The sequence below is a fragment of the Stegostoma tigrinum genome, chromosome 11, assembly GCF_030684315.1.
Source record: "Stegostoma tigrinum isolate sSteTig4 chromosome 11, sSteTig4.hap1, whole genome shotgun sequence".
Classification (NCBI taxonomy): Eukaryota; Metazoa; Chordata; class Chondrichthyes; order Orectolobiformes; family Stegostomatidae; genus Stegostoma; species Stegostoma tigrinum.
Genome location: NC_081364.1, coordinates 24,026,035 through 24,037,820, shown reverse-complemented (window position 1 = coordinate 24,037,820; position 11,786 = coordinate 24,026,035). Strand labels below are relative to the sequence as shown.

The following is an 11,786-nucleotide window of genomic DNA, read 5'->3' as shown; positions in this document are numbered from 1 at the left end:
CCTGGGGACAAAGAGCTGCCAACCAAGCTGCAACCCTCAAATGCAGGGGCTGCTGCAACTACTGCACCCTCTTGAGGACCAGGATTACCTATGGATCCAAGTACTGGTGAGTGATGGCACCAATAGTATTGCAGGGGAAGGGTGCAGGGAGTTTGGCAGTAAGAGCAGGGGCTAGTTCCTAGCATCCCAACCCCACTTCCTGGTTGCTTTTTAGGATCCCCAGATGTTAAGTATCTTACACTCCACTGGGTGAACGCAATGGTGGTTGAGATGTCCGAAGGTTCTCACCTGCACCCTCCCACCTGATTAAAAGCCTCCCCTTAACACCAGAACCAAACTCACGAGTTCCATAAAATGCTCTTGCTTCACAATCCTTTTAACAATTTCCTGCAATAAAAGCCAAATGAATTCGAGAGAGGATTGTTGTTTTGCTCACTCAAGCGGGAGATGTCATTTGTTTTCTAATGAAAGGAAGATGCCGATGTGAGAGGATAGGAACGGCATAGGATTCTGCACATTCACCGTGTTTGAGGGGCTGGTGATCATGCTGATGTGGCCTCCTGAACCGCATCTTACAAAAAGAAAAAATGAGTTTCATTCTATAGTTAGGGTATGGCCATCAGTCAATAATAATACAGCTCAAACACACAATTCTCAATGGCTTCCCCAACTTCATGATGTGGTAGTGAAATGTGCAACCTTCAGAATCAGAATTAGCTTTATTGTCACATGTACTCACAAGAATACAGTGAAATTTCAAAATATTATAGGCAAGTGATAAAGACCACCCCTTTTGGCTCTGGAATGACAATCCATTACAAGCTCCTGAGGATTCCACAACAGGAATGGTACAGAAAGAAGATCTTATTATGTAATAATAGCAACAATTCTGTAAGATGACAGCTCTTTGTGGTACATTCCAATGTGAATACTCCTAATTTCACTCTTCACAGAAATATCATTCAGGCCTCTGAAAGGTGAGCGGCTGAAAACTCCTCAGCAGGACAACCAAGAGCTTCCCCTTTGCTTCTTTACTTTGTATTGTATCTAGTGCAGGAAGAAAGTTTATAATGATTGTCAGAAACACTGTTATTGCATAGAACAGGAATGCAGTAAAAGCATTTGTGCAGGAATGCTAGTGCAATCCCACATCAACCATGGAACTGCAGCAGAACTGACTGCTATTGCTCGTTCACCAACCTCTCTGATTCCAATGTCCTAGCTATAGGCCTTCCCAATATCTGCAGGGTTCCGTCCTCTTGGGGAGCAGCCCAAAAGATGCCTGTTTCTCCATGATCTCCCAGAAAGAAATTCAGACGTGAAAGACTTATGGTAGGTAGTTGTACACAGCTGTGAGCGGACAGAGTATGAATGGGTGATGACAGATCCTGTAAATAAAAACATTCCAGGTGAGCCTGTGAAGGGGGCAAGGGGGAGGTGATGCAGGTGAGTCATGGTGGTTCATTTGCAAACATAAACATCAATGTTTGTGGATACTTGGATGCACTATTATGCTTTATTGACACCAGGGTACAAAGTATCAGGGTGAGAAAATGCCATGCGTATTTGCGCCACATGCTTTTGGCAGCAAACGTTGAATTCTCTTTCTGCTTGATGAATTATGATTTTTTAAAAAAAATTCATTCATGACATATTAGGGTGTTGCCAACTAAGCCAGCATTTATTGCCCATCCCTAAACTCAGTAAAGTGTCAACCACATTGCTGTGCGTCAGGAGTCACATGTAGGCTAGACAAGGTAAGGATGGTGGATTTCCTTCCTTAAAAGACAATAGTGACCATATGAGTTCTTACAACAATTGACAGTAGGTACATGGTTGACATTGGGTTAGCTTTTAAATGAATACACATTTCATAATGTGCCACTGTGGGATTCAAACCCATCAGCCCAGGATAACAACTTTTTTTCCCACCAGTGGTCTGCTGCCAGAAGAAAGCCGACCGTCAATATCCAGATTACAGGCTGCAGGAAAATGACAATCTCCAGCTTTGGCTCTTCTGCTGCCACTTCTTGCTGGTACATTTGCTACCTTTTTGAGCCAAAAAGGGTCGCAATGATTTTGTGGCCTACTCCTTTGTCTCAAGTGACCATAATTCTATTAGTTTTAAAATACTGATGGGAAAGGATACATTTGATCTAAAAGTTAAAAGTTCTAAATTGGAGGAAGGCTAATTTTGATGGTGTTAAGCAAGAACTTTCAAACGTTGATTGGGGGCGGATGTTGTATCAGTGATAATGGGAACTGCAGATGCTGGAGAATCCAAGATAACAAAGTGTGAATCTGGATGAACACAGCAGGCCAAGCAGCCTGAGATTCTGCTTGGCCTGCTGTGTTCATCCAGCTTCATACTTTGTTATCTGGGGGCGGATGTGCACAGGTAAAGGGAAGACTAGGAAATGAAAAGCCTTCAAAAATGACATAATGAGAGTCCAGACACAGTATGCTCCTGTTAGAGTCAATGGCAAGGCTGGTGGGTGTACGGAATGCTGGATGATTGGAGAAATTCAGGTTTTGGTCAAGAATACGAAGGAAGCATATGTTAGGTACAGACAGCAGAAATCGAGTGAATCCCTAGAAGAGTACAAAGGCATTAACAGACTACTCAAGAGGGAAATCGGGAGGGCAAAAAAGGAGACATGAGAATCCAAGGGGATTCTACAAATACATTAAGGTCAAAAGGGTAACTAGGGAGACAACAGGACCCCTTAAAGATCATCAAGGCCACCTATGCGTGGAACCGCAACAGATGGGAGAGATACTTAACAAGTGTTTTCCATCAGTGTTTACTGTGGAGGAGAACATGGAAGATAGAGAAACATGGGGAAACAAAGAGCAACATCTTGAAAAATATCCACATCACAGAGGTGGCGCTGGACGTCTTAAAATGCATAAAGGTAGATAAATCGCTGGGACCTGATCAGGTGTATCCTAGAATTTCATGGGAAGCTAGGAAAGTGATTGCTGGGCTCCTTGCTGAGATATTTGTATCATCGATAGCCACAGGCGAGGTGCTGGAAGACTGGAGGTTGCCTAATGTGGAGCCACTATTTAAGGAAGGTGGTAAGGAAAAGGCAAAGAACTATAGACCAGTGAGCCTGGCATTGATGGTGGGCAAGTTGTAGGAGGGAATCCTTACAGGATTTACATGCATTTGGAAAAGCAAGGTCCGATTAAGAATAGTCAACATTGCTTTGTGTGTGGGGAAATTGTGTCTCACTAACTTGATTGAGTTTTGGAAGAAGTAACTAAGAGAATTGATGAAGCCAGAGTCGTGGTTGTGGTCCAAGTGAATTTCATTAAGGTGTTCAACAAGACTCCTCATGGTAGACTGATTGGCAAGGTTAGATCACGCTGAATAGCGAGAGAATTAGCTGTTTGGATACAGAACTGGCTTAAAGGTAGAAGACAGAGGGTGGTGTTGGAGGGTTGCTTTTCAGACTGGAGGCCTGTGATCAACAGCATGCCACAAGGATTTGTGCTGGGTTCACTGCCTTTCATCATGTATATAAACAATTTGGATGTAAACATAGGAGATATGGTTAGAAAGTTTGCTGATGATACCAAAATTGGAGGTGTAGTGGACAGCAAAGGTTATCCTAGAGTATAACAGGATTTTGATCAGATGTGCCAAAGGGATGAGGAATGGCAGATGGAGTTTAATTTAGATAAATGTGACGTACTGCATTTTCGAAAAGCAAATCAGGGCAGAAGTTACACATTTAATGATAAGGTCCTGGGGAGTGTTGCTGAACAATGAGACCTGGGAGTGCAGGTTCATATTTCATTGAAAGTGGAATCCCACATAGAAAGGATAGTGAAGAAGGCATTTGGTATGCTTGCCCTTATTGGACAGTCCATTGAGTATAGGAGTTGGGAGGTCATATTGCTGTACAGGACATTGGTTAGGTCACTTGTGTGCAATACTGATCTCCCTGCTATAGGAAGGATGTTGTGAAACTTGACAGGGTTCAGAAAAGATTTACAAAGATGTTGCCAGGGTTGGAGCTATAGGGAAAGGCTGAAATAATTTGGGGCTATTTTCCCTGGAGTATCCAAGGCTGAGGGGTGACCTTATGGAGGGTTATAGAATCACGAGGGACATGGACAGGGTGAATAGACAAGGTATTTCCTCAGGTTGGGGAGTCCAAGACTAGCAGGTGTAGGTTTAAAGTGAGAGGGTAAAGATTTAAAAGGTGTCTGAGGGGCAACATTTTTTTTAAACACAGAGCATGGTGTGCGTATGGAATGTGCTGCCAGAGGAAATGGTGGAGGCTGGTACAATAACAGCATAAATAAGTCATCTGGGTGGGTATATAAATAAGAAGTATTTAGAGGGATTTGGGCCAAAAGCTAGTCAGCATGGACGACTCTGACCAAAGGGACTGGTTCTGTGCTCTATATCTCTATGACATGCTGCCTGGCCTGCTAAGCTACCACAGAACCTCTAATTCATGGGGGTCTACACATACTCACTGAACTTGGCCAACCCTGATAAATCAATTAGAATCAAGGATGTCCATGTCCAGTGAGCAGAGTCTTAACCCAGCTTGTCAGCTGAGCAAAAGATCAATGCCTAACAAGATACCAAAAATCCTGGAAATACTTAACAGATCAGGAAGCAGAATGACGAAAACAGACCAGAGCTAACATTTCAGGGCAATTAAATTTTCCCAGGAGTGGAAAAGAGTTATTAGGTATGTACAATGTTATAAGCAAACACAGAGACGGAGAAAGAGGGATGACAGGGAAGAACAAGAGGGAAGATGACAATGGAACATGAAACAAAAAGGTGATACTAATGGAGGTGGGAATGGCAACAGCAGAATCATTATCAGCATGTTAATCAAAAGAATGGGAACAGTGGTCGTGATCAAAAACTGAAGTCAATGTTACGTTTAGAATACTGCAACATGCCTATCAAAAGATGAGAGGTGCTCCTCAGATCGCTATGTGGTCTCATTAAAATAGTGTCAATGGCTACCTCTGTTCTTGGGTTTGCAAATAACATTTGTGTATTTATCTGAAATACAGAGTGAACAATACACAAATACTTCTAATATCCATTAGCCTCCAGCAACTGACAGGACTCGGCTGTTTAAAGTACAATCATAAGTCATTTGACTGAGGCAAAGATAAACTTACATTGCTCTGAGCAGATTTGCTCATGAGTGCAACAATAAGGAAATTAAAATCATTTCAACATCTGTGTTTGGTAATTGCTTAAAATAATAAATATTTATAGTCCCACTGATGGCCTTGACTAAACACAATTACTCGGCCTGACAGCAACAGTAGACAGTTCATCCCATCAAGGTATCTTGACATTCCAGCCAAATATGCTAATTTGCAGCACACTGCAAGCTAATGTTCCCAATATTGCCAGCTAATAAAAATAAAACTATTTGAAAGATCATCTTCAAGCCAATGAATTAGAAAGAGAGAAATCAGGCCAGTCCCAGTAATAACTGTATCCAAACATCCACATACTAAACTAACTGAAAAGTGACTGGATGGTATCAGCATTCCAGGCCTTTTATTTGGCTTTCATTGGACACAGATGAAAGCTAAACAACAGCTAGTGGTACATTTTATAGAGATTCATCCTCTTACTCCTGTGAAGTTAAATGTTGAGACATGTCTGATACTGTGAACTCAGTTAAATCATTTTTAATTGTGTCAAAGGTAGCAAGTGTTGCAAGCAGATTACAGCAGCATGTACACGATACAGATGCTTCAGATACACAATGAACAGGCGGACAGGAAACAGACTTCAGTTCAGTACAAAGGAACATTTTAAATGGAAGTGGAGTCAGTAGCTCAAATGATAAATTTCATATTTAAAGTTCATAGCATATAAACTCGTCTATACTGAAACTGATTTTAAAATAACACTTTTAGGAAGCTAGAGTCAAAAATGATTGGAGATAGTGGACCCCTAAAAAGAGAAACAACTTCAATAAAATGTTTTGTGTTTGAGCAATGTGTTTTATATGAAACATTCTTACTCAGACTGATATGTAATTATATATACATAACCGAACACATGTATTCGGTTTAGAGACTTTTGGATTATTGCTGTTATCATTAATGCTAACATCATAAACACCAGAACTGTGATCTGGATGAAAGGGCCAGGAACATTTGCATGTTTTTGACTCCAAAAAGACATTAGGAGATAATATTTATTTAAAGACACAATGCTTCTCAATTAGGCTGAATGCCATAATGAAAATCACAAAGAATCTGTGACCTGCTCAGGGCAGCTGTTTTTGCACTTCAGGATTCTGAAAAGCTGGAAAGAGGTCTTGGATAGGTTCTTCAATTTGCATCTTCCTTTCAGGTTACAGACTGTTCTTCAGAAACTTTCATCATCACTCATATCCCATATCTGAAATCAGGAAATAAATTTCACTTGAATGTTAATAGAAAAATAATCTTTGAGCTTTTGTATTGAGATGCAAAGTCAAGCCAAGATACACGGTCATCCAGCCTGACATTGGACCAATCTTGCAGTCACAGTTTAATTTGAAATAGCTCTCCAGATTAACCTTTTCAAGGCCACTTACTACCTTGCATACCGAGCATTCATTTCCCTTTATTTTGGAAGACTCAATTTTTCTTACTATTTTTTCAGACCTCAGTCTTGGCATTAAGGATCAGCTTAAGCCTCTTCTGTATCACTTCAAGGCTTTTCAACATTTCTCTTATGACCAGTGTCCAGAACTAAATGTACTAAAGGCGCAAGCTGATCTGACCTTTAACTGCCATGTAGTAACTTCCTCAATTACTCTAGCAATCTAAGTCACGTTATTTCTTTTGTTTGCTCCCCACAATAAATGGACGTGAGTATACAACATTTCCTACGTCTCTTTCAGCATCTCTGTTAGCTCGTTTGGCACCAGTCATAAAATATGCACCCTGTATTCATCCAATGTGCAATAATTAACATTTCTGTGTTGTATTTAAATCCATAGAATTCATATGGAGGGGAAACAAGCAATTCAACCCAAGACGTTTGCACTGACTCTCAAAAGAGCATCCCACCCAGACTCACCATCTCTATGCAGCACCCCAAACGATCCCTGCAACCCTGCATTTCCCACGGTTAATCCACTATAGGCAATTTAGCATGTCCAGTCCACCTAACCTACATATCTTTGGACTGTGGGAAGAAACCAGAGCACCCAGGGCAAACCCACACAGACATAGGGAGAATGTGCAAACTCCACACAGCCAGTCACCCATAGGTGGAACTGAACCTCGGTTTCTGGTGCTGTGAGGCAGCAGTGCTCACCACTAGGCCACCGTGCTGCCAAATGTACCATAGTCCTTCCAAAGTAATAAACTTATCCAGGTCCTTCTGTGGTTCCTTGGCTTTCATGACAATTCTCCCTGTTTAGTCTCAACTGCAAATTTTAACCCACTCGCTTTCAGTCTATTTCAGGTTTTCTGACACTTTTATCAATGAGACACATTGTCCCTATTTGGTGTTAGCAGCTTTGCAAATGGATCAAGAAATGTAATTTGACAGCACTTATTAAATGGGCACAAAGTCAGTGTTTGCAAAAATATCAATTAGATACAAATAGTAGTGCAGAAATGTATTCATTCCTTGCCTGGAAAGAATGCAGACTGATTCAAATGGTATCTGTGAGCAGATTAGTCAAATAATGCTCAAAACAGGAAATAAATTAGTTTAGAACTAATTCAGGATGCACAAAGCATTCACAGTCTGTTTCCTGTCAAGAGTCAAAAATAGTGAACAAATCTGATGCCCTGTAGAATTACAGCACTGTAAAATGAGCATCATTCCACCCCAAACAAAGGAGAAATGCACAAATAAGGGATTAATAAAAGTATGCCTTTGCTTTTTTAAAAGGGAAAATATTGCTGAAGGCAGAAGATTCATAATGAGCTGAGGCCATCATCTAACTTCTTGTGTCAAGTTGTAGTTGAAAAACATTGGACTTTACAGCACAGGAATATGTCCTTTGTTGCAGTTAGATGGACTTAACAAAAAGCATGAGCAGCAATTAACTAATGCAACCCAGTATATTTCATTATTACTGTTTAATTATTTAATACGTGGGAGTGAAAATAATTTTAAAATCTGCTTTCAGGAAGATCCAACTTGTAAGTATCTCTTTGTCTTCTGTTAGTGACCTGGCCATGACATATTGTTTAGCAGGTTTACCACATTTTTGAAAAGTCAGCCAGTCTTCATTGTGCATTCAGAAACTATAAAGGCCATAAACACTGCAGGCCAGGTTGCGGGACAGAAGGCCAAAAACAATACTTTCTTCTATTTCCCTTCAAGATGCAGTGTAAGTCTCTCCCTGAAGTAGTGCTTTGCATGCTGGGAGAAGACACATGCATAGAATAACTGGGGCATAATGGTCATCATGAATGCCTGCATGTACAGAACATGGCATTATGCAATATCATAACAGGGGAATGCCTTTAAAGACTGGCAGCATCTGCTCTACCCCAAATAAAACCTTCTTGCCCAAATTAGATCCATTGCTACCTGGCTGTTACTCTCTGGTACAAGAATAAAAGTCTCACCATAGACATTTGGTGGGTAGGTGGTCTTTCAAATAGCTAAGTCCAGACCATCAGGAAACCAACCTCCCATCGATGGACTGCATTTACACCTCTCATTGTCAACATCAAAGACACATCCCACCCCTGTAATGATCTCCTACAACCTCTTCTGTCAGGTAGAAGATACAGAAGCTTGAACTCACGCACCAACAGGTTCAAGAGCAGCTTCTTTCCTGCTACTTAGACTGCTGAATGGACCATCTAACTTCAGACAATGTTGATCTTGCCTTGCACACCTCCTGTGCAATGCAACCTGAATGCCTCACTCTGCCAAAATTTTTCTGCCTCTATCTGATCCCAAACAAAGCTTTTTACTGTACTTAAGATACACATGACAATAAATCAAATCACTCAAATACCTTTGCATCCAAAGGACACTCTGATTATTCATGAACCGATTTTATCTTTAATATTTTCTAAGCAGTGCATAATGTGAGTTATCTTACTGTAAAGAAATCCATCATCACCAGCTTATAAGTAAACAACTGACGTTGCTAACTGCCACCTTTAAGGACGAGAAAGCATGGTGCATCCTACACATTCAGTGCGATATATCGGAGCTAAGGAGTAATCATTAGCCCTATGCTGCCAGTATCACATAAAGACACATGTTTAAGTTCTTAGGAAGGTTGGTCTGCTTATGAAAACTTTTTTTCTGCTCCGAAAACAGGAGGTGTGAGTTAGGAGAACGCTGGAGCCAGAGCACTGATGTCATCACTTAATGTTACATGTGCATGAAGTTTGCATTGGTGAGATCAATAGCAGCAGTAGCAGCTCATTCCTTTGAGCTAACTCCAATCTAATTTATGTGCTCAGGATGCAATATTGGTAGTGCAGAAGATTTTGGACTATAAAACCAGGACCAGGTTTGAGTGAGTGCAACTCGCTTGCTGTGTACCCTAATGCAGTGGTTGCCGGCAACAGACAATTCAAAACATGCTGAGCTGCTTCAGAAACCAAAGTAACTGCAAAGGAGCCTTTAAAACCTGAATTTATGTAGAATATGCTCAGTAGTGTTTAAAGTGCTTTTTGTATGGTATGTATGACATTAATTAAAACTTTCTAATAAACAATGGCCATGTATTTAGTATCAAATACACAACAATTATTACTGAAAACAAAAAAAAAAACTGTCTTTATTCCAGACAAACCTTTTAAGCAACATCAACTAACTATGGTTTTACATGTCTGAGATGTGCAAATGTTTGGAAATGAGTTTGGCAGCAAGTTCTTTAGAAGATAAGCAGTTGTGGATGAAGGGTATAAGGCCCAACAGATGCAGGTGGTATCAAAGCAGCCTAAACTGAAGGAAAAGAATTAACTCTTTTGTTTGAGACTGCACCTGGGGACACACACTTTGTTTTGCTGCAAGTAATGACAGGCGAGAGAGTTCAATGAGATTTGTAATTCAGGAACATTGTTGCTGATAATGAAGACATGACCCGTACATAAACAAACCAGAATAGCAGCACACACCTGCCATCAGCTTTGAAGATACTAAGGCTTAATTGTGATATGTTGTTATTTCAGATGAAACACCTAGTGATTCATGAAAAATAAGCTAACTCTGGTAGCTTCTGAACCAAAATTTTGACTGATTTTGATCTACACAAAACCAGGTTACTGTTCTTTCTACTGGATTTCATAAAATAATGCTTGTCATTTTGTGACAAGTAGATGCACTGAAATAATAAATCTTTTGATTGTACAATTGATGCCGGAGCTCTCTCAATGTAGCCCAAATAAAGTCAGGAGCTTTGATATAAATGAGATGGAAGTCCTAGAACAACAGCAGATGCTTCCATAGATTTTGCACTTTGATTACAGATAAATGTGCTCTGAATGTGTGAACAATAAGACTACTGAACCAAAGGCCAGATTAAGAGGGGTGATTAAGAGAGATGATCAAAATGTTGAATCAAAAACAGAGGAAGTCATGTTATTGCTGTAATTTTTACAATAAAAATATAGAAGATTTAAAAAATGAACAGGAATAAGATGTTGAGGTTGCAAACAATCCACTTCATCTTGAAACATTCTCTGTAAAGTGAGACAGAGCTGACAGCAAGGGGGAGAAAGTAACGGGATCCATCATCTAAATGTTGAGTTCAAGGACATTATTATTCGTATGTGTGTATGTCAGACAGGCACTTTAAACATATGAGGGCTGAAAGGTGATGGAGAAATAAACCTGGAAATCAGGTGATCCCATCACTTTGGACAATATTGCCCAAGGACTGAGCATTCAAGTAAGAAAGAGGAGTGAGATGAGGAGTGGATTATTTTCTCGACTCTGGAGGTAAATATTCAACTGTGAGAAGAGGTGCCATTGCTCAAATTCACTGACAATTTGAGGTAAGTAACTGTGAAATCAAACAAGAGTTCCATGGGGTAGGGAAAACAGATATTGCGAAGGATGGTGTAGTTGAAAGTTACAGAGCAGCCAAAGATAATATATTGCATTAAGAACAGACTTAGAGTGCATGCCATTAATGACTTTGGTTAGGACTGTTTTAACGCTGTGTGATGAGCAACAGTTTTTTGGAGCAATTCAAACAGGGGATTGTGAGAGAGGTTGGAGATAGTGCAGTAGCCATCAACTACAGCAGGCCAAAAGGTAAGTTATTTGGCGGACAGAAATTCTAGTAGTAGCTCTTAAAACGTAGAGAGGCAACGCCAATAGACAGGAAATCATTTCCTAAGCAAGTTAAGACCGTGGAAAGAACTTTCATCATGGAAGAGAAGCTTTGGAAACCAGAAAGAAAACAGAAGGGGAACGTAAAATGACAAGGATTCAATGTTAGGGTGGGGAACTGGACTTGGGAGTGGTTGCTTTGGTTTCGTGGGTAAGGTCAAGCAGCAAATAGATGAATGGATGGTCTCTTGGTTGGAGACAAAAAGTAAAATGATTCAGCAGACAGGCCTTTAAGAATAGGTAATACTGTACTTGTTACACAGAAATAGGATAAGAGATACACTGATAAAGGGCAGCAGAAGTTGAAGGTGTATTTCTGATTAAATAGTAATCCCTCCTAGTGCCGTTTACAATACTTCTAGTTAATTCTGCTCAAAGCTTTAGGGATTTAAGATAAATCTTAGGAATAGAATCTTTGGTCCTGTCAAAATATGTCAAATTTACATAAATGATATGATTGAAAAAA

The 11,786-nt window shown here is 40.2% G+C and overlaps 1 protein-coding gene across 4 annotated transcripts in view; it reads right to left on the bottom strand.

Annotated features, from left to right (window-relative positions):
• Positions 1–729: 729 nt before the first annotated feature.
• atg7 (ATG7 autophagy related 7 homolog (S. cerevisiae)) overlaps positions 730–11,786 on the bottom strand; it is a 148,240-nt gene continuing 137,183 nt past the window's right edge. For 3 of the 4 annotated variants that reach the window (XR_009446490.1, XM_048547879.2, XM_048547880.1), the window contains one exon: positions 5,674–6,409. Coding sequence is in view for 2 of the 4 variants with exons in the window: in XM_048547879.2 (XP_048403836.1) it covers positions 6,377–6,409 (33 nt within the window). In the remaining 2 variants the exon portion in view is untranslated. Of the gene's footprint in view, positions 1,048–1,200; positions 1,389–5,673; positions 6,410–11,786 lie in introns of those variants that run through there. The other variant, XR_007249249.2, reaches the window with a different exon arrangement.